Below are 23,674 nucleotides of genomic sequence, written 5' to 3'. Positions count from 1 at the left end.
GCTGTACCTTTTTTTTTTTTCTTCATTATCTGATTCTGGATTTTAAAAAAGGATGGCAGCAAGTCTACAAAGAAGGTCACTATACTTGGGCTTTCTTGTAAGATAGATGGGGTGGCATTTTTCAGCAATGAGGCTACTACCATAATTAGGCTGATCTACTATAATTTCATTTTGTTTAGCCTCTGTGTATACTTTCTTGTAAATTGTTAGTCATCTTTCTTCTGCAAATGATTAAATGAAGATTTGACGATTAAGCTCCAAAACACCAGCTATTCCTATACTTTCACAGTCAAATACATGTGGTAGGTACACGCACCACACAAATTACACTATTCATGATGTTGCCAGAGGTTCAGTACATACAACTCTACAACTGCACCTACGGCAATTTTAGTTTTCTACAGCACCACTGGTGAGCACATGGGCATCTCCTATTGTGTAAGTTCACTGCCTAAATAACATAGAAATTAATATTCAAAAACACCTTCAAAAAGGACAGAAAAAAAAAAGGATGGCTTCTTTCCATTTCCTGCACAATTCTCCTGACTCCCCTCTAGGCCTGAAGAACTTAATTTCTTTAAACATGCCTCAGTGATCACATGAAGGACTCGTCCGCATCAGGAAGCCAGCATGCAGCCATGCATGGGGACAGACTGCCAGTGCTCTACCTACTTCTCACCAACTCCTCCTGTGGGCATTCCTGAAGCAGAACAAGCTGCAGCCCAGACTCTCTTAAGAATGTCCATATGTGGAGTCACTGAATGCACTATAAATCAAGTTTCCCTTCCTTCAGCAGATAAAACCTAGGGAATTTAATTTCACAGCTGGAATCCGTCCCTGAAAACAGTAATGAGACAAACTATGATAGCTTTGTACTGGATGCTGAGGGAAAAGAAATGAGGAGGAAAATGCAGGTAGCTGAAAATACCCCGATTTAAAGCTTCTGTCTCTCAGAAACAACCTACAAATCTTTGTTTCTGCATGCACCTCCCAATTTACCAAAGAAGCAAATCAAGAACAGAAGTTTAAAAGCTGGTATGTTATGAAATACTGCATTAGATACACATTGGGATGAGTTTCTAGGTAATAGTTTCATTTTCCAAAAAGCTAGGGATACATTTCTGCTTCAAAAATGCATTGATGAAGAAGAGCAAAACATTAAAATAATTCAATATTCAAGAATGGCCAGTATATGACTACATATAAAGCCCAACTTTTTTATTTAGCAATTCATATTCAGAAAGTGTCTCTCTTGTCTCACAATACAGAGAAAACAGAAATATAGAATACAGAAAATGCATACATCACAGAGACAAAAAAGCCCACTGAGGAAAGTAAACCACACCCCATATTATTTCTGAATGTATCTGATAAATAATGATCTACGATTAGTCCAGACCAGGAATGGCTTTTGACACTACAAGGCTGGAAAAAATTAAGTACATTAATTTGTTTGTTTTGATTTGACATTTTTAAAGCTCTGCCCACTCCTAGCAACTTTAAATCCTGTTGAGAAGTCAATACAAATGTAGCGAGGAAACATAAAAACATACGCTGATCAAAGCAATCTTGATGGAGATACAGATTGAAACTCAGTGATTTAATGAGAACCAGTCATTGCCTGATGAATCCTATAAAAGAGATAATGGAACCATATTGCAGAGACCTCTTTGACTTCTTAGTATTCCAGGACCATCATAATGTAGGCATTCAGTTATAATTGCATAGGAGTGTGTTAAAAAAAAACCAAAACAAAAAAACAAAACACTGTGGGTTGGGTGCCCACCTAGCCAAGCTACAACATGGCTGAATTTACTGCAGCTGTAGATCATCATGGCAGAATTGCATGTGGCAAGAATAAAGTAATAAAGCAAGATAAAACTTAATTTTTCACTTTGTTAAGGAGATTAATTAGCAAATACAAGATAAAGGAAAAAATCAAAATTATGATTGTGGCATTATGGAAGATAGACACAGAAACAAAAAATCTGAAGTCTCTTCCTCTCTCTCAATTTTTGTGGAACATAGATGAAGACATACAACTCCCAAATCTAATGCATTGAAATACATGTTTATTTCTTCAAACAGGCTTGTGCTCTGTGTGTAACTGTAATATTTGGCTTTTAGTAAGTTTTTATGCATCAGAAAGCTACCAAAAAAACATTCCAAAGTCTTAGTTTGACCTACTATTATTCAAGAGAGTAATACAGTCAGATCAATCTATTATACATTCTTAGAAAAACCTGTATGCTATCATAACAGTGAATAGATACTCTAGCAACATGAAATTAAATCAGAATCAGAAAGAGACAGGCAAGGACAGCAAAGGATAAATACATCTCAGCCTGACAGGTGAAGCTGTCACAAGCAAAGAAAACAGGCTTCAGGTCTTTAGTGATACAAGGAACAGGGAGCATCAGCGTGGGAAAAGTATTCTGGGACACAGAAGTGTTGCTGAAGCAAAGCCCAGGGCACTGGGGACACGAAAACCAGCACTATTAAGACCATTATTGAGACTTCCTTTTTCTGACTCCTTACCAACACCCAAGCAGATTGAAACCATCACCAAATACTAGAAATAAACATTTCATTTTAAATTTGATGCTGCAGCTACTGATAAATTTGAATATTTCTGTAGGTGTCCTTCATAAAACTACTTTATTTGCACAGGGAAGAAGGGAGAAAAATGTTTTGAGCATTTACAAATAGAGCTTAAAAAGTGACTTCTGCTCTGAGATTCTGGTTACTGTGACAAGCTTAGGAACGGTTGAACTAAAGTACACAAGGCTGGAAATTCAGTTTTGTGGTCTTCTTTCTGCAGCCAGCTTTCAAAGATCCGCAAATGAGTTTGTGATGATTATTATGGTCTGCATATAATATCTCTGTCAGAACAGGTACAATTCCAGTTCGTAGCGTGCACAAAGATCTGCAGCATAGTAACACCAAAATCAGTTCAACAGCAGAGGGCATTTTCTGTATGAACTGACTGGAATTTTGAGCAGATGACAGTTTTGGGGTGTGTTAATGCCCATTTCATAGGGAATAATAAAGAATGCACACACATCACTAAGTTAACAAACTTACCACTATCCATGATGATTACTGTCAAGGCAGGGAACTTGCAAGTATCAAGTCTGTAAATAAAAGAGGAAACACCCTGTTGAGTTTGTGAAGTATGATGAACTTGGAAAACTTTCTCTTGATTCCCAAATATTGTTACAAATATATGCTGGGAACTCCATGGTCAAGATTAATCATTCCGAGTTGTGCCACTACTACATGCAGACTAATTTCAGTAGTGTAGGAATGCTATCCAAAAAAAAGATAACTCTTGTGAAATGCTGAATGCTTTAACCTTTTTCAAAGCTTTCCATATTTATACTATGCAAAAATACAAATATGAAATAGAAGGTGTGTATCATTTTAAACAAACCTGCAACCTCTGTTGTTTCAATTGAACCTGAAAGGTATTACATTCTCCACTGTAATTACTTATACCTTATTTAAGACTTAAATTCACTCTGCAGAGATCATCAAGTCAACTCATTATTTTTAGTCTATGGGTCAGATTTTTTGAAATCAGAATGAACGCATGCAAATTCATTCAGAGTCTGCTACTGATTAAAAGAGGATACCTACATAAAGTTCAAGGGCAGAACAAGACTTGCAATTTGGCAAAGGAACTTGCAAGACACGAGAGGATCACAACCTGCCCTACAAGAACTTACACGTATTTTATACCTCACCTTGGAAGGAGAACAGACAAGAGATGCTCTCAGTTGAGAATTCGCCTGAAGCTCACTGCACCCACCAGGCAGACAGCCAACAAGAAATGCATCTGAAGGCAGCAACAGTGGTTTGAGGGACTGTTTTCAGTTTCTTGGAGTCTTTTTAGTATGGGAGAAGTTAAGAAAATAAAAGCTTTCAGCAAAGAATGAGAAAGGTGCAGCTCTCTAACCAAGTTGGTAGAACACCACGGAGTTAAAGGTTTTCTTTACTAATAAATTATCTACTCCTAAGGTTAGCATTAGTTCTACTTCAGAGGCCAGGTTACACATCAACATACAACACCATACTAAGGTCCTCACTCTCCTTAAAACCAAAACCTCGGACGGAAACGTCTCTGTAAAAAAAAAAAAGTGATAACCATGCACAAAAGTTGGCCATAGCTGCTGTAATAAACAAAGATGGAAAGTTAAGACTTCCAGCATGGCCCATCCAACACTGTAATTTGTCATACAAGAGCAGACTGCAGTACTTGTAAGGACTGCTGCCGAAGCGAATGGAGCTCTATAAGGACATCCCAGTCTGCTAACAAAATTGTAGGATTTGGACTACAAGACATGTGGGATGGAGGAGTAAAATGATTTTAAAGCAAGTTCATCAAATCTCTGTAAAGGCAAATAAATGTGAATAAACACCAGACATTAAAGCACTCTTAAATCTCACAACATAGTGTTTAGCTTTTCATTACCACGTATTATAGGGTAACAGAAGCAGAGGACTTTAAAAAAATTCTTCAGAATATATATAACCGCTTTAGATAGCCTGATTTATTTTCTCAGCAGACTACTCTACGCAAAGGCAAAACCACCTTTGCCACTTGCTTCTTGAATAAAATGGAAATTAGCATAATTTTCCGAGTAGTCACATTGTTACAACGCAAATATCTGTGCTGAAGACATTTCCAAGCTTTTAATAATAAACAGGTCACCAAAAAAAATTGGCTATTGGTGTAACTGTTCTCTTCACCTGATACATCATGAGTTTATCTCGCCATTTATTACCCTCCAGTTTCAGGTGGCTCCTTTTCCAACAGCCCCTCAAATAAGACTCACAGCAATAGAAGAGCAAAACCCATGAGTGCTCACTTGCTCTGCTGAGTGGACTTGGGTGTGGATTTCAACAACATTAAAAAAAAAAAAAAAAGAGCAAGACAAATGCATTCACATCCATGCTTACTGAGTCACAACCAGATGGCTGTGCCTACTGTGGCAGAAACAAGTGCACCAACGTCCCTCTCCCCCGCCACGGGATGTTCTCCACGAGGAGCAGAGTGTGACACTGCTTAGGCATGCATTGCTGCCTTGGCATCTGGCAGTAGGTACCTGGTACGTCACAATCTTTGGGAATGAACATCAGAATACACAGATTGGGGAACTGGGAAAAACACTTTTATTTTCTTCAGTGGAAACCGAGGCAAGTATATTATGAGCTAGTGACAAATTAAAGATTTGCTGAATTGGCAGCAAAACACAAATTACATTTCTCTTCACCCTTCCTTCATTACAAAAGGAACCAGTGTGTCCTTCTCTAGGAAATACCACATACAGCTTTCTAGCAGCTGTGGTGCAGAAACTTCCCTTCAACAACCTACATTAGATGCTTACAGGAATCATAAGTATTTAGAGCTCCCTGAAACTAATTATGTCCATTTTCCTACAGATGTGTGTCTTTTATGCTCTCCTGCCTTCCCCCTCCATATCTCTCTGAACTTCTTCATTTCCAAGCTCCCGCAAAACATAGCCAGCTTCCTGCCGTGATACTCAAATACCTACCAGGCAAGAGGCTGATTGTGGACACAGGCAATGGTTGCCCTGCCACTAAATGGACATCCCACTCACAGAACAGACTGTCCCACTGCAAAGGAAACGCTTGGGTCTTTGCCTTCTACTTAACCGTCTGTCCTGGTTTGAGGTAAAACAGAGCCAATTTTCTGTTCAGTAATTTTACTTTGTAGCTAAGCCTCTTCTAACTAACTGAACTCTCTGAAATTAATGGCGTATTTTTAAAGACTGTGTCTGCTTCCAGCATGATAAGACCTGATTTTTTCTAATTTATGCCAAGGAAGGAATACAGAGAGGCTCCTGCTTACACTTATTGTTGTTAACAGCCAAGTTCAGCTAACTTTGTTATTTGCCCCGTTGGAGGGTCAGAAGCAGAAAAGCGTAGAGGGATTGCACCCAAAACTGATCAACAGGGTATTCCATCCCATCTGCTTCGTGCTCAATATAAAAGCTGAGGGATCAAAAGCTCAGCTCTCTTTCTTCAATGGCCGGCGTCTGAGGAAAGGAGGACTCTGTCTGTTTGTCTGCCTCTGATCCCTATCTGCATTCCCGAATCCAGATGCCGAATCCAGTTCCTGTCCATCGCTGCGTCCAGTCTGGGACTTTCCCAGTGCCTGCTGATGACGTGATCGTCATCCTGGAAACTTGATACGGAAATGGGAGAAGCACCCCATTGTGACTGGCCCAGATGCTCCGTGCATCCTTGGCACAGACTACCTCAGGAGAGATGGGGGAGAGGAGCTGTTGCTCATTTCAGTGGCCAGTCTGTCCCAAACCACAGCACTGCCCCTTCCCCTGAAGGGAAGGAGCTCAATTATATTTTGGTCCTCTGCTCTCTGACAGTCCTGGCTCAAATTTACCAAATAGTTCAAAAGTTGTTTGGAAGAAGGGATCAAACACAGACATGTACATAAATCTTTTTTACCTTCCTAAACTACCTAATAAAAATGAACAGGGCTGGCAACACTACAGGAACATCTTGACTTGCTACTGACTCATTTATTCCTCTACTCAACTGTTTGCTTAGTTTCCATCTTTTAAGTCTTCATGAATCTTACTGAAGGCTAGGATGGTCCTATGGTGTCAGAGCAACATTTTTCATATAAATATATATACACACAAATGCAAGAACAAAAAAACCCCAACTCGCGGATAGTATCTTACTAGTAACACCAATGTTTACCATTTCAGGGATCCCTCTTCCAGCTATCTTCTATATATTATCCCCTTCACACCATCTAAGAGGTTATATGTCATCTTAGATTTGCCTGCGAAAAAGTGACAACATGGTGGACATCATGGATAACACTCTAGCCAAGCTGAGCATCAAATTCTGAGTTCAATGGCAAGGTGACATACCTGACCAACAAGTGATCTTTTCTGACTGCCTACCTGGCTGTCAGTATAATGGTAAAAAACCAAACAAAACTAAAACAATCGTCTACTTCTAGTAGAAAATATGACTCAATGTGAAACACAATGAGTTCTGCAGCACAAGACAGAAAAGGAGACATACCAACAAGGCCTATGCTATTCAGCAGCAGTACGGTGGTCACCACCAAAGTGCTGTAGCATCTTACTGAGGAGAAACATTTGGCATGAAAGTTTAAGAAAGTAATATTGAAGTAACGAACCAAGCTGCACATTTCTTTCCACAAGTAACCTAAATATTTTTTCCTTAATCCTGAAAGTGTCCAACCCTTGTATAGACTATATACAAGCACAAAGCACAGTATATTTTTATACACGTTTCCAAAGCCAGTAATCATATTCTAGCAGTGCAGTATATCCCTTAAACTGGGAAGCTAACTCATTTCAGCATTAAAAGTTGTTGGCTCAAGAAAATATTTCTACAAGAATTTGCTGCATTTGTTCAGATAACCATATTTGGTTGGCAGGTACACCTCTTCTGGCTACATTTCCTGACTACAAGTTCAATGAAACTTGTGTGCAGCGTGTACAATTAAAGGACAGAGGATCTGATGGAGGGCACACATGTCCAAACTGCCCTCACTATTCTCACTCACTGACTGTCATGTATTCTAGGGAAAAGGTAACATCAAGAACAAAGCAGGTCCTTAAGGGAAGGGATCACAAAGAGACGGGAAAATAAGAATAACGTAAAGCAACAGCAGCATTTTCCCCTCGCTCAAGTTTCTCACTTGCCACAATAATAGGGACTTAAAACACTGCAAGGCCATCACGCTCCTCTCACAACAATGCGCGTTATAGTACCCAGGTAGGAAAGAGGGAAGTGACTTTTTTCATTCTGCAATACAACTCTGACAGGGGATACCATGATTAATTTTAGTTTTGTAATCTGTACAATTAATGAGACCACTGGGATGCAATTTACAACCAGGTGCCACATGGAGCTATACAATTTTTTAAAGTTAAAAATATTTAGGTTCCTCTGGAGTTTTTTATGAAAGCAAGTACATTCAAGGGACACTGCTAACTAAAACACAAGTAAGTGTTCAGTCTAAAAATAAACACCCCTTTTTTTAGTCCCCAGCCCCAAACCAGGTGCAATGCAACAACTGAAACACCCCCCCGGGAGGTTTGTTCAGAAGAAAAATGAAAACATTAAATAATTACACAGGAAGACAGATGATAATTATCTGACTGCCATTTATTCAAAATGTGCTATGTGCCTACCTAAAAATCCCAGTCCCACCGCATGGGTCTTTCACATCCTTGGAAAAAAATGTTACAAAAGACCACAATTTTACTTATTATAATCTGTTTCGAAAGAACTTTTCCCAGGAAAAAGTGCACAAAAGAATTTACATGGATTCAAGTGCTGGAGAAACTTATTAATTTTTCTCTGAACAGGAAAATACATAGTTTAAGGATATGGGAGAAGCCTACATTTATTAAGTTTGGTTTGATTGCAACAGCAAGGTTTTCCAGGGAATTCAAGTGGGAATAAAGAGGGATAGAACACTTTGGAAACTACTCTATCAGACAAGGATACAAAAGATTTGTCCCACCTGACACTACACAGCACAAGGATAAGAGTGAAATAGAGAACTGAAAAGATATCTCTGCTTTGTAGATGCTATTCAATCACAGCATTATAAAACATTACCATTAATTTTGATTACCCATGGACTCGAAACCACAGATCAGATCATTAAGAGAAACCTGTACTTAGCGTTCTGCCATTACGTCTTAAACCCAATAAAATACATCATTACTCACAGAACTAGCATGCTGAGTACAACTCTCGAACACCGCCCTGTTAGCAAAGAGAAGTTCGTTCCTTATGACTGCAGCTGGACAGGACTTCAGCTGGCTGAGAGTGAAGTCTAAGCTTCTGCCTCAACTCCATTACCCCTTCTTTACTTAGTGTCTTTTGTTGTTTTAAAGCTGTGATAATATTCTGGCTGGTTATTCTCTGGTTACTCCCCGAGACCTCCAGTACAAAGGGGGAGTTGCTATAAGCTATCTCTTCCTTCCCCTCCCCTTCAAAACCAGACAAGAACACTCTCCTGATGTACCCATTTGGTGAGCAGGACAACTAAGAGAAGTAACACCTTCCCTTCGGCAAGGGAGAATTTTGGTGCGTTTCACCGTTTTAAAGTGCGTGGAGACCATCTGGGGCAGTTCCTGGAAGGCATAATTGAACGCTTAGGTAACTATCTGTAGGAAAACCAGAACTGCACAAATACTGAAGAGACCATGCTTTTCTGAGCAGCCCACATAGACACATTTCAGACACCTCAGTCTTCTGTAAGGTACTGTTAAAAGACAAGATGTTTCTTTAGTTTAGACAATATCACTATGCTTTGGGAATTCAAATTTGGAGTATTTAACTTGATAATTCATTTAAGTGTTGACACAACAATAACCAATTCCTCTCCTTTTTCAAGTGGGAATGGTGAACAATTAAATAAAGCTTTCATAGTAGGACATATTTTTATGCTGTTTTTGCTTGGACGCAAAACTAATGATACTGTGTTACTTATCCATTCCACTTTTTGCTCCCCCCCAATACCTTTTAACTAAATCTGACACTGACACTGAGATTTCTTCTTCGGTGCTACCATAAGTTTTCCACAAAAATCAATGACCCAGAAGAACAGAGAAAACCCATTAATGTTCTCACTGAAGTAAAGATGGGGTTTTCCAATTGTGGCAGTATCTCAGGAAGCAAGGCACCTTTGGCGGCTGTAAATTATTCCAAAGTACATCAATTATCTATTTTTGCCAGCAGAAAATAGGTAGTCATGCTCAGGACCAGCCACAGCCTGTACAGACCTTTGCAAGCTGGTAAGTAAAAAAAAGTTGAAGAGATGAGATTAGAGAAAGAGTGCAGCCAGTACATAAGAGGTATCAGAATACTGTGGTGATTTGGCTTACGGTGACAGGTTCATGTGTTAGAGAATGAAGGAGAACTCAGATTAATAAAGTAGGAAAGGGCAAATGGTAAAAGAAGCAGGAAAACAGCTTCATTATAGCTCTGGCGCTCATTGACCTAATTGCTGTTTAAGTGTCAGCTTCCAAATCAAACTCAAGTTGTCAGCTACTTTGATATTATCTATTCTAACTTAGGCTTGAATAGCTGGACTCTATCTGAAGCAAGTACGGTGGTCATGAATAATAACCTCTAAGCGCGTTATGTTTATCTCTATCCATGACTATATTCACATTAGCCAGGAATGCAGAACAATAGGAGTGAATCTGAAGAACAAAACAGTCGGTGCTAAGGACCCAACATTAACACAGCACACACGTTTAGAATTTTACTTTGGGGTCGCTCTAATTTGATTCCACAAGCTGAACACTGTGCGGCAGTGGGACTGCAACAAGTATGCTTTTGGAGCGTATCTTCTGGTTTACTTTCATCCAAAAGTAATTCAGTCTGAGTGCTTTGAAATGATTCTGCAATACAAACCAAAGCACAGTAACTGGTGACAATTGGGAGTTTTGCTTCCAAAGCATACTCCCAATCTGAACCTAAATGCTACTGCAGATACACTCAATGCGTACTGTGTGACTACACTCAAAACAGTAAGAAGCTGTGAGGAAGGAAGCTCTAGATAAACGATTCCTCAGCGAATAACCAAAGGTTGTTATGGAGTGACAGTGGATGTCTGGCAAAATTTCCTACAGAGCTACAAAATTACTCTGACAAACAAGTTGACAGAAACAGAGGTAACGTGAGGCTTTCCCTCAAGCAAAAAAACAAACCAAACAAAAGACAAACCCCAGAAACAAAAAAACCTCACCACAGTGAAAGAGATTTCTGAAACAGTCTATGTGCTTGTCTCTTGTCTTCAAATGTTGTGTTCTTACTATGGAAATTAAATACTGCTAATATACAGGATACCACAGGGCCCAATCTAAGAGCTAAAAACCTGAAATACCAGAGTGTCTGTTCAGAAACACCAGAAAAAAAAGAGACATATACAGCTAACCTGGGAACTAGGAGACAACCTAGCCACCCCTCACCTTCCCCAAAAAACTCCACAAACAATGAAAGCACGTTCTGCCCCTCCACACCCAAAGAGTGGAAACTTGCAATTACGGACACAAAATTAACAGTTTATGATCACCATTATCAATATTTTCAAAAAGCTTCCTCTCCAAAATGTTACCGGCTTCTAAAATAATAAAGTAACACACAAAGTCAATACACAATAAGCCAGGGAATCTACCCCATGATCCTTCTGCCTCACATTTACAGGTGGCTGAAGTTTTAACTAAGGTATTGATAAATTCTTATGTAATATTGGTAAAGTGACAGATGCTTATTGAATAGCTATCATGTATTTTTTTAAAATTTATAGTAAGATAAAACAATCAATGGACCTGCTAGCTCTTTTCAAGAAAAAAACCCACATGAACTGCATCAGAATTGCTGCAGGCTGTCTTCTTTATTGCATATTTTCTCTCACAGCGTCCCTAAACTAGAAGCAGCTTTGAATGTGTACTTTTTTTATTTTCCTCCCGTTTTGTCCCCCTGTTTTCATACAAATGAAACATTTGCATATGTTTTGTAAATTACAAACAAGCCAACTTTCATTTTGCAGTTCAGACCATCTCCTGATGCTTTACAGACAACAAACTGAGGAATATTACTCAGAAGCTCTAAACTCTAGTTGCAAACTGGATTGTATGTGGATTAAAAATTACACGCTGCTTTTATTTAAAAAAAAAAGGAAAAGAAGAAAAATGCTTTGTGTTTAAATAAGCACTGTAAAACAAACCACTTGGTTCAGAGGAGGCAGACATTCCGCTGATCTAATCATAACACACAGAGTCTGTCTGGATAAGTTGGTCCCTTGACTATGTACCTGTGACCAGAGAAGAGAAGATAAACACATTACAGCTAACCATTATTTCTCACAACATGAGAAACAGAAGGGTATCCACTGACCTAAGCTGACGTAGATGTAAATAAATCAAAGGACCTGAATTTTCTGAGTGCCTAAGTTATTGAACTTGCTGCCATAAGATGCTCTTCAAGACAAAAATAGAAATAGGTTTAGAAAACAGAACGGAAATCAATGGAGGGAGAGGTTTGGTGATTACTATAACACAATTCCGCAGATGTATCCTCTATCCAATGAACTTTCCAATTCACTGATAACCAGGACTTTACCAGGGAAGGCTCACTCTGTCCATGCTCTGCTCTAAGACTCTTTCCATAGCATCTCCTGCCAGCAGCTGGCACAACACACAATGCCAAGCTGACTTTTTGGCTGATTCGGTATAGCAGTTCTTACTTACATTCTCCAGTATGCTAAAATGGCTAAACATTTATGTTCCAACAATGGCAAAATTGCTAAACACTTAAGCTTCCAACAACCTTCATATTATTAAAACCTATTTTAGCATCTTCTACACTTTGTGGATAGACATAATTTCCTAAACATTTCAACCATTTGCTAAAGTTCAGGACACAGCAGACCTTCAGATTTTAGTATTACACAGTTTTCCAAAGAAAGTATGTATTACTATACACACACAAGAGACACCACATATATCTTTTATTGGTAACTATCTGGCTATGAAAGGAGGGAAGCAGTCCGGTGACCAGTATGGAATAAGTAACTATACCCAGCTCCTCTCCAAAGTGGATTAAAACTGGATTAGGACCAGGGGAGTAAATACCAGCACATAATAGAAATCGAGTTATAGATGACAAGTGGTCTCTCTAATTAACCCTACTCACTAGCTACAGTCTCCCATTTTTGTTCAGCTCTGGGTCTCCTATCTGCCCCCAAATCAACACATCAAAACATTCAGGATAAGCAGACAGTAGATTATTACAGTGCTGTCTGCCTTTTAAAAGCATTTATGGGTCAGGTAGAGGAGAAAAAAAAAGAAAAAGAAAAAACATTTTTAAAAGGTACTACCTTTACTTCAGATTATACCTCTCCAGACATGAGAGAGAAGGGTCAAGCAACAGCACCTGGGCACTGTCCATTCACAAGAATAGAATTTCATTGCAGGTACAGTGTTTTTGTCCACTCCGCAAAGGTCACAAGATCAAAGCTAGAAATGTACCGTTTTTCCTACTTTGAAACTCCTACAGACTCTTTCTTCCCCAACACAACCTAAAAAGCAAAACTATGACCCAAATGTCACAAATAATACCTTTATGGATTTTCCAATAACACAAACTGGCTGTACAAAATTCAGCCTCCAACTGTATCAGTCTGTATCCAATATCCAAGTCTCTTTTCACAGAAAAAAGAGACCTAACAATTCCACACATTTGAAAAGTATTATCTTCAACACACTGAAGGTTTTCTTGAAATTGTTACAATACTGTGAAGGGTAAGGAGCAATTGCTATTTTTTAAAATCAGTTTTCCTCTAAGCTACCAGTATTTTTCAAGCAGCTATTAAAAAAAACCCATAAAGACTCCAAATCTCAGAATGCGCATATTTGTAGCCAAAAGAAACTGTGATAATTTCACATTGGCATCTTTGTTTTGCATGCAATAATTTTATAACAAACATAAGCCTACTTCATAAAGTTTATTTTGCTTTTCTGTAACGAGGCAAAGGTGAGGCAAATGTTCTGTTCTGTACAGAAATTGCATTTAGAACTTGTTTGGTAGGCCAATGTCTTACACCTCATTTAATTTAGAAAAATTAGCCAGAAAACAATAAAAAGTAATTTCTTTGTGAAGTGCTAAACTAAGCTAGAGAAACATGCAAACAAAGCCTTCTCTTCCAAATATTTACGCGCTGTCAGCATGTTTTAATACAAGTTTCCACCTTGCCTGTCTTCCCCTGAAGCAAGGCACATATGACAGCATTTCAGAGCACGTTTTAATGGGATTTTCCAGTCAACCAAAAATCAAATTGCACAAAGTGACGGAAGAGTCATAAATGCATATTTCATTTTATTGAATAATATGGTGACGAGGGAAAAGATAATGAGGCAAAACTCCTTTACAGATTTTTATGAAGTTTTCTGTCACACTGGGAAACTGCATAAAGAGAGTGCACAAAAAGGTGTACACCACCAGAATCCACCAAACAGCTGCACTCCCACTCCTCAGTAAAACAGAAGGGTAAACAGCCAAACAAACCAGGAAAAAATAAAATAATTTTTTAAAATACTGCTGTTTCCCTCTCTCAACACCCACGCCCGTTTCCCCTCACATCAGCTTTACTTGAATTTCCAAATATGCTAAGCTGCACACATTATGACTGCCTTTTTTACTGCATTATGCTTATTTTTTTAAAGTAGGATTTGAACAAACCTATACACAAAAGTACTCCAGCTGATTTACACTTTTGGAGTATAATAAAACATGATGTTTTGGCTTCAGCATTGAAGAGGGGTCAAGGAATTTCTCCTTCCTTCCCATCACTGCTACCCACCCTTTACGGGGCATCAGAGCCCCCAACGTAGGCTGATGCAGTTCTGTGCTCTGCAGTACAGCTTCACACCTCTCCCACCTTCCTCCCTCTCATCTTCTACCCCTTTGCTCTTGAAGATGGCCACAGAAAGGAAGTATGAACTTCCTAGACTGCCACAGAAGCCCACCTATTGGGCAACCAGTTTTGCACCTCTCCTTAGTTACCTTGTAGTGTCAATAACATAGATTACATCTGGTTTAATAACACCAAAGTATCAATTTTTCTTTTAAATGGGTACAATTCCGTAAGAATTACTAGAAATGCAAAAACTGAAAACTTCAGCAGTATTTCTTTTCAAAGGTTGTTAACACAGTTTTCCTATTTTGAGGTTGTTTTCCTTCAGTAAAAGATCTCTGTGTCTACCCGGCATTTCCTCATGTCCTCTAGTCCAACAATTTTGGTCCTTTCCAATCAACTACTACAAAACAGTAAAAAAACCTTAAATTCATGGAAATTTTCTTAAAGAAAGCACGCTAGTATAGAGGATGGAGGCACTCTGAACATTATAAGTCGAGAAAAGACTGGAAGAAAAATTAACATCTAATTCAAATTTGTCATTTATGAAGAAATAAATACCAAGTAAAAGCTTTAAGTCACAGCTTATAACCCTACAGCATAAATCCATAGAAAATAAAGCAGTCACAAAACTACCAGTATCAGGGCATATTTATGAAGAGTTTTCTCCACTTTCCAGCACTGTGAAAACACTAAAGCAGCCCCCAAAACTAAAACAGTAATTCTACTGACGTTCTGCCTGTGAGTAGGAAGCACAAGAAAGTATATAACAAAAACAATTCAGAAGGATTTTAGCTTTAGAAATCAATTTTAAAAGATTTAAGGCAAGAAAAATTTTCCACATATTTAAGTTCCTAACACTGACATGCCAAATTAACATGTCAAATTTGTGTGCAATTAACTGTATTTGAAGATATAATTTATCTTAGTTCTGTCAAAAGCACATACAGAATTAAAATAAAGTTAATTCTTGAAAACTTTATTCACAACTGAAAGATCCTCTACAGGATCTAGCATGCCTAACATTTGTTCTTGGAAGATTTAAAGGGTGTTCCCCTCTACGCCCAAGAAGCTGTATACCTACTCCAGCACGTAGAGAATGGGAAGGAGGAAAGGAGTCTTATAATGCAAACACATCACTGATATTTTTTAAATCTGGTAATTTTTTTGTATTCATTAACACATGTAATACATTGCAGAAGTCACTGAAGAACCTTTTAAGACATGCTGCCCATTAGCAGGTGCATCTCTACCTTTTGTATTTCTGATGTAGGTCACTTCATCCCCACAAAAAATTTACAGAACCATAGAGCAGCCCAGGTTGGAAGGAACCTCAAAAGATCACCTGGTCCAACCTTTCGTGGGAATGAACGCCCAAATGAGGTTATCTAGCACCCTGTCCAATTACATCTTGGAAACCTCCAGTGATGGGGACTTCACCATGTCCCTGGGGAGGTTGTTACAGTGAATGATTATTCTCACTGTAAAACATTTATTTCTTATATTGAGATGAAAGCTTTGATCAAACCTTTGCAAAGAGTTCCTAAAGAACAGCCATAGCAAAAGTGCTTTGATACTTCTGTTTTTCTGAGACAACTGCAGATCTGATGAGCTTGTGGCTGGGCACTGCTTTACAGATTGTTGCAAGAGGCCTTTCCATAAAAGATGGGTTTGTTCACCTTTCTTCTCACTTTCTGAGTTTGACCCCAAGATCTGTTCACCAGGTTCTTGGCCCTCTTGAGGAACTTCCTTGTATCTTCCCCCTTGAGCAGTTTGCTGCTGTTCTTCAAAGACGTCCCCAGAGAAAGATACTGTACCACTGCTGCTTCACTGATCGTTTTGAAACCAGCACTTAAATTAATCCCAGCTAAAGCTGATGAGTAGGTAGCCCCTCCACCCCACCCAGCCACGTAGTCGCACTCCCTCCCTTGAGCCAATACAAGGTTTGGCTGGTAGCCCCCAAAGCTAGCCAGAGGTAGCCCAGTGGAAAGCCTTTTGGGTGCATGTGTGTCAGTATGCTTGTTTTTGCTTGGCTGGTTTCATTTTAAAGCAAGTCATCTCCCCGGTTCAGTTGACTGCACAGCATTAAGAGTGCTAGTGCCAGCACAAGGGACACAGTCAAAATGCAAAACCTAGCAAGGATGGAGGGGAAAAGCAAGAATTCTTGTTTTCAGGCAGCAGGACAAGCTTAGATCAGTTAAGCTGCTTACAAAGCCACACTCAGTTCTCCAGATTAAGCCATGCCTTTATTTTGCTGCTGCCCACAGCTCTGATAACAAAAAGTAGCAAACAGAAAAAAGTACAGTGAGTCCATTTCATTTTTGATACTCAGAAGTGCTCAGCAGTACTGAAATAAAATGTCACGGACTGTGCTAATTTCAGCTGCCACAGGGGAAATCTATAGGAAGACAGGCAAGAGAGTTGGCTAATAATTCTGCTGTTGAGACCTCATTCAACCCTTCCCCATAGCCATGAGAATGAAGACTAGGGACAGAAAGATGAACATAAAGTTGCTTCTCCTCCCAGCTTTATTCAGCAAATAGTTGGAAGAGTAATACTCTGCAAATAAAAGCGGAAGAATATACACAAGGTCAGCAAATAGCACACTGAGAAACCTGGAGGTACAGGCAGGTGCAAAAGTTCACGTCTGATGAAAACTCTATTTCTGAATTTTCATGGTAGCATTCCCATAAACTGCCTCACACCAGCAAGCTAACAAATTCACACTTTTTGAGCCAAAAAGGAATCATTCTTCAATGCTGAGTAGTAAACATTTAGAAATACAGCTAATTATAATAAATATTACCCAGTTCAGACAGTTATATTGAACAGTAAATTTAGCGATGGGGATTTAATGAGGAATGGCTGTAAAGCGAATCTTGAAACCGGTCCATGGCATTCATTCTTATGTTACAGGAAAACTAAGAGCTCAGTAAAACAGGAACATCCAGAAATACAACAATATGGTATAACATCTTGGTGTAAACAACAAAAAAATACCTCATCTACCCCAGAGTTCTGGCAAACACAGAAGTTCTGCAGTTTCAGGCAATGCATACTTCATCAGGATTGAGAAGTTTTATCTATGATAAACTATTCCAATACGGCCTTTCACAGGGTCTCCCTCTGGATTTTAGTATCACTTAATCTGACCACTGTTGGAGTAATCATATTGGTGCAGACTGACCACTACGTTGAAAAACTGAAAGTATGTTGAGCATGTGATCTTAAGACATGAGATGCCAACTTTCAAAAGTCATTTCAGAAGGGACGTGAGAAGGTTGAATCAAATGTTTTAAAAGAAACACTCCATTGAGCAGATACACAGCACAATGTAAGGTATAAAATGCGAGTGATCTCAAACTTTCAAGATGCAATTCCAGGATAGTCTCTCTCTCCCCCATGTAAAGACAACTACTCTTAAAAAAAAAACATATTAAAAATTACACAAAGTAGCTTTCTTAGTTTGAAAATGGGACACATTTCTGGTGCTCCTACATTGTTCAGGAATCTTAGCCCTGGATGCTAACTCCAATACGTTGGGCTCTGCAAATAGGTTTCTTGTCTGGTTTTACAAGTGTATTTCTGAACAGATGCATAACTTTTATCCAAACTTAAAGATATTTTACATAATGATTATCATTAAAAATAAGTGATAGCCTGAGATACGCAGAAAATAGTTTTCAACAAATGCTTCCTTAGCAAGCCAAAATACATGGTATGATTTTAGGTGGTTAGTATGCAATTTATTTAACTTCCAGTATGAAGACAGGCTTTGCTTTTGAAATGTGGCTATTTTAATAATGGTATTCAGCAATGTTGATTAAAACACAGATCACTCAATAATCAGTACCATCAAAACTGTTGGCAACCAGAAAATGGGCTAAGACTATTTCTGACTTTACAAATGCATATCAAATTTTACTTAACAAGAATCAGTAAACAAAACAAAGGTAAACAAGGAAAGGCTTGGGTATTGTCAGATTAGATTTTAAAAGGTCAAGTAGTTACCAACACGTGAACTCCAAACAAAAATAGCTGGCAGGAGAACACATATTAGACATTAGGTCATTTAATCCACTCCCTTGCCAGTTCTGTATTGTTCTCTACCGCGCATTGTAAGTGCTTCTGTTTATAATGTGGAAGAGGAGAGGAAGCAAGGGATTGGGGGATGAAAGTAGATTGTCTTTGGAGGCTGAAGCAAAAACAACATTAAAGAAACACAAGCGAGACAGCATCCTGGAAACACAGCTGATAGGAATTAATGAAAAAGCAAGATGAAAAGCAGCAGAGAAATTCAGAATTAAGCTGAGAAACTGAAAGCAAAAGCTCTTAACAGGATGGTGCAAGAAAATTACTGCCTATAGGAACCTGGTATAATTTGTTGAGTAAATGGCAAGAAATGAAGCATGTAAGATTTATGGGATTAATGGAAGAGAGAAGTGGAGAGGCAAAATGGTTTAGGTGTTTCCCAGCACTCATATTAGGGGTAAGTGGTAGCAACTGCATCTCTTGTTCCCCCGCCCACCCAGCTGTATGTAAGAGCCAGGTAAGAGTCAAAAGTAAGTCATGGTGGGTTTTTTTTTAACCCAATTAATCCTGTGGTCCACCTCACCAGATGGATATGTAAACAGTTACGCTATCACAAGTGAGAGAGGTCACAGACATAGGCAGGACACAATGATGGAAAAGAGGATCACAGGCTGTTTAAACCAAAAATGGTTCACAATACTGGGGTCTAAAATTAGTTAACACTCTTCTCAACAATGTTTTATCCCTGATTTTGCCACAGAACTCATTCATGACTACATAAATTACTTAAAAAATGCTCTTTCAATGTAGACACTAACTACATGCATTTTATTTTAGGGGTGCTTCTCCCAAAATGCGAGTGCTTGACTTGCAAAAGCAGCATAGGCTTAGACCAGATATTCAATTTATTACCGGATATTAAATTTTTTTGCACCTGTGCACTTAATATATACCAGGACACTGAACTCAACACACCGAAAACAAATCAGATCCTACCTGGACCAGATTTGATCTCCATTGTTTTATCTTTCATTCTTCATGTGGAGGAGGAGGATGTTTATTTCCTTGTCTTATGAGAATTTTGTCAATTAAGGGGGATATTTGTTGAGAATTGAGATATTAAAGTGACAAGCACTGCAGAAGACACAAGGAAATTTATAATTCCATAGAATTTGAATGCAGATTTGAGTCATGTTCAGAGAATAAGTCTTGATGTCACACAACCAAAGTAATGAGAGTAAGACCAAAATACTTCATCTCTTAAACACCTTGAGTACAACAGGATTTTTTATGCAACAAACAGTATGTTATTACTTAATAGAAAACTAGTTCAATCTAGATGTATGAAGAGGCTGAATTAAAGCTAACTAAAAAACTTCAGTTCCCCTCTTTTTCATTTGTGAGTGCTTCTAGAAACTACAATATTAGTATAGTTAATCTAACTGTAACTATCCACTTCTAACAAAAGAAAAGTGATGCCACCATGTTATAATCTCAACACCTATATGTGTTATAACGAGATGTGATGCTTTGCCGTTTGAGCCTTCCAGCATTAGTTGGATGCAAATTTCTAGATGAATTTACGTGAGAAAGGGATAATCCCTGTTTTGTCTGGGGATTTCCTGATATTTGCTAATTCCGAGAAAACAGAGATAGTCAGGAATCCCAGGCTCTATCCTAATCTGTTTCAGAAAATAAAATCTTCCTGGCTAAGAGAAGTTAAAGTGAGATGGGTGAATACATGAGAAAGAAGTCTCACTCCCCTGTTTCCATGCAGTACTCACAGAAATTCCCCATCCCCTCTTCTGTATCTTCTAATCTCACTCTCATGGTCTAGAAAGATCTATTTTCGCAAACTCACCCTTACTGGATATGTCTACTCAAACTGCTAGTCACCTCTTGCACTTGTAAACCTCCCCCACAACCACTTTATCAGTGGCACTCCCTCTGTCCAACACAAGACCCAGAATGTGCAACATCGTAGCTGCACAATCCCTTTACACAGGTGTGTGCGTGCCTATCTTTACACATACACATATGTACTTAAAAACCCCAGTGCTTTTACATACATATGTATTCATTTACACACAAAAAACCCAAACAGCTCTTTCCCTCCCCATCGCACATGTTTGCTTGAGCTAGCATAAGCATCCCTATGGCAGCACAGAAGACCAGATGCAAGTACTAACTAGGTTAATCAGAAAAAATGTTCAAAAGATTAGTGTGAATCTGTGGGTAATGCTCTATACCACTTCACCCCACTCCGCCCCCAGCATTGGGTAGAATATGGTACAGAAGGTGGCAACGAGCAGCAAGACTGCAGAAAAAGCACAACTAGGTTTGTTTTTTTTTTTTCCAGTGAGAGCACCAGCCTATAGTAAAAAAATTTTAAAGTGTTGATTTTAATCTAGAACACCAACATCTGTATAACTGCCCCTCTTCTCTCCCCAGACTTATCTACAACAGGTCTATGAAAACTTGAGATTCTTTCAAGTGTCTTAATTTACTTAAAGCCTTCTTCCCTTTACTCACTGACTCCATTCCTGTTTTGTTTCCAACACGCCTAGCCACTGCTTGCTCTTTCACCCCTCAAGCAACCCCACGCTCAATCTCAGTTTCAACTGTGATGACACTGAGGCTCCCTGTGCCCCTCCTGTTTCCTGCGGATACGAACAAATTATTCCCTTGCCAATGTTGGGCTCGGAGAGGTCCATCAGACCCCTGGAGAATCATGCTCATACCTTCAATACACCTCCCCACGCTCAGCATCTTAAAAGCTTCAGCTGCAGCGACTGACTGCCCTGGCTACTGAGGATCTAATAGAAATGGAGTCTTGGGGTGACCCTGCCCAAAGTGGAAAAAAAAGTTTTAACAGGAACATGAAAGCTTCGGATGGTTACGGTTGTATTTTGCGGTTTTGTTTTGGTGGTGGTGGTTTTTTTTAAAAGTTAAAAATTTATTAGCTGCCTATTTTGGAGACAACCATTAACCTCTTTCAAAAGAGAAACTCCGCGGGATTTTCCTTTGTTAAACACAATCAAAGCATTTTCTTCCCTGGCTTAACTGGAAACGGCACAAACCCCTCGAGAGAAGTTTTCCGGGCGTCCCCGCCGGCCCCAGCAGCCGCCGGAGCCCGCCAAGGGGCGGAGAGCGGGCGGGGAGGAACGTTTCGCCCTCTCTCCCCTCCAAGGACCTCCCTGCCGGCCCCGACCCCAGCCCCACACGGGACCCCCGGCCCCACGGACACCCCCGGGACACTCCGCGGAGCCCTGCCCCGCCCGAGGGGGCGGCAGCGCCTCAGTCTCTGGGTGCCCCCACAGGCCCCACGGGGCGACTGCCCGCTCCGCTCCCGGAACACCCCGGCCCGGGCCAGCTCACCGCCACCGGCTGCCCTGCGCCCGGCCCAGCCCGCGGGACGTGGCCAGGAGCCCCCGCGGCGACGAGGCTCTGACCGACCGACCGACCGCCCGCGCTGCTCCGCACTCACCGCTGCCGCCCGAGGCGGGGATCCGCCGGTACACGGTGTGAGGGCGGCGGAGGTGGCCGAGCGCTGCCGGCCCCGCGGCTACCGCCGCCCCGCTGCACAGCCCCCGAACTCCCCGCTGCCGGCCCAGTGGAGGAGCAGGCGGCGGCGCCGCGCATGCGCCGCGGGCGGCTCCCCCCGTGCCGGCCGCCAGGGGCCGCGAGGGGAGGGCGGCCGTGAGGCGGGGCGAGCCCCCGGGACACTGGTCGCCCGAGGGCTTACGCGGCCCCCCGCTACAACCCCTGCCTTACCCCGCTGCCGCTCTCCTGCGCTGTGCCTTCCACCGAGGCCCTCTTCCGAGCTGGCTGCGGGGTCAGCGGCCCCCTCCCTCTGGCAACCCCTGCCGCTGCCCGCCTTTGGGGGCCTCCCCTGGGCCCGTCGCCCTGCAAGACCCCATTAACGGTCGGAAACGCGGGCCCGGCGGCCGCTGCCTCAGTGCTGCCCGTCTGAAACGACCCCCCACCAGGCGTTTCCAGACATAAAGTTTATATCAGTTTATCTGTATAGACGGACGCAGCCTTTTCTTGTGGTGGGGAAGTCGCCTTCCCCCACCTCCCCCAGCAATTGTGCCCTTTGATGGAGAGCTAAAAGTGACACAAAAAATTATGCTTTCCCCCTCCACTGTGTCCCCAGGGGTGGCTGTATGGGCTGGTAGGTCTTGTTTCACTGAGGTCTGCGCCTTTGGGTGGGCTCAGATCTCACCCCACGGTAGATGTATTTCAGGAACCCTAAAACTCTAATGTTCCACGTTAAAAATTAAGGGTAGGTTGGTTATTTGGTTGTGGGCTCTTTTGTTTGGTTGGTTTTTTTTTGTTTTGTTTTGTTTGTTTGTTTGTTTTCTGCTCAGAATTGGTGCTCGCTAACTTTTGGTCCTTCATCTGAAACCAAAGAGTTTGTAAGCTTGTTTTTCTTGGTTCGTGACTGGTACCTTCATTTTCGCCTCTATGATTTTTAATGGATGCGTACGGAAAGAGGATGAAGTTGCTCAGAAATTTCACAGCAAATTAGTAATCCCTACCTGACTTCAAAGGTGCTGTTGCCAGTGGTGCAGTGGCCTGGTTATAAATGACTTAGGAACGATTCACAAAAATAACAGCTTGGCTTGCCAGAGGAGAGATTGAAGTCTAAATGGCATGGAGCATAAAATACCATTTATTCTGTGAAAATGGAAGTGAAGCTCCCTATAAATATGCAGTGTTTTTTGAAGTTTACATTGCTGCTGCCTTCATATTCAATGTTCTGTGGCTTCAATTTTTAGTGGATTACTATGTTGTATTACCAGTACTTTTTACCTTTAATTTTATATTAACAGACACCTGACAATCGTCAGAAAAAGGAATGAGGTAATAGTACAGTCACAGAGATGTTTATGGAATAGAAAGATGAGACGCAGTTTGCAATAGTTCAGACATGTCTCAGCTTCTTTAATGGATCTTGGCCTATAATTAAAAATTAATGCTTTTGTATATGTCAATTGAGACCTGACACTGAGACCATCAGGATTTAAACAAAAGAAATTACATTAATGTATCTGACAGTACTTTGACAGAATTACCTAGAAATTCAAATCCCCTGAATCAATGGGAGACAAAATATCTCTGCTCTTTGAAAGTTTGCTGAGGCCCGGACAAGAACAAATGGCCGTCAGT

At 40.5% G+C, this 23,674-nt stretch overlaps 1 protein-coding gene across 2 annotated transcripts in view; it reads right to left on the bottom strand.

Annotated features, from left to right (window-relative positions):
* PRRG1 (proline rich and Gla domain 1) overlaps window positions 1-22,148 on the bottom strand; it is a 35,627-nt gene extending 13,479 nt beyond the window's left edge. Inside the window, exons 1-3 of one of the 2 annotated variants that reach the window (XM_063343689.1) lie at window positions 21,990-22,129; window positions 3,747-3,887; window positions 3,085-3,134 (exon numbers count right to left, since the gene is read on the bottom strand). In XM_063343689.1, the coding sequence (XP_063199759.1) occupies window positions 3,085-3,094 (10 nt within the window). In that variant the 5' untranslated portion in view covers window positions 3,095-3,134; window positions 3,747-3,887; window positions 21,990-22,129. Of the gene's footprint in view, window positions 1-3,084; window positions 3,135-3,746; window positions 3,888-21,989 lie in introns of both variants that reach the window. The other variant, XM_063343678.1, reaches the window with a different exon arrangement.
* Between the last annotated feature and the right edge of the window lie 1,526 nt (window positions 22,149-23,674).

This window comes from Chroicocephalus ridibundus, chromosome 1 (assembly GCF_963924245.1).
Source record: "Chroicocephalus ridibundus chromosome 1, bChrRid1.1, whole genome shotgun sequence".
In the NCBI taxonomy this organism is placed as follows: Eukaryota; Metazoa; Chordata; class Aves; order Charadriiformes; family Laridae; genus Chroicocephalus; species Chroicocephalus ridibundus.
Note: the sequence above shows the minus strand (reverse complement) of the source record. Positions and strands in the feature narration are given on the sequence as shown.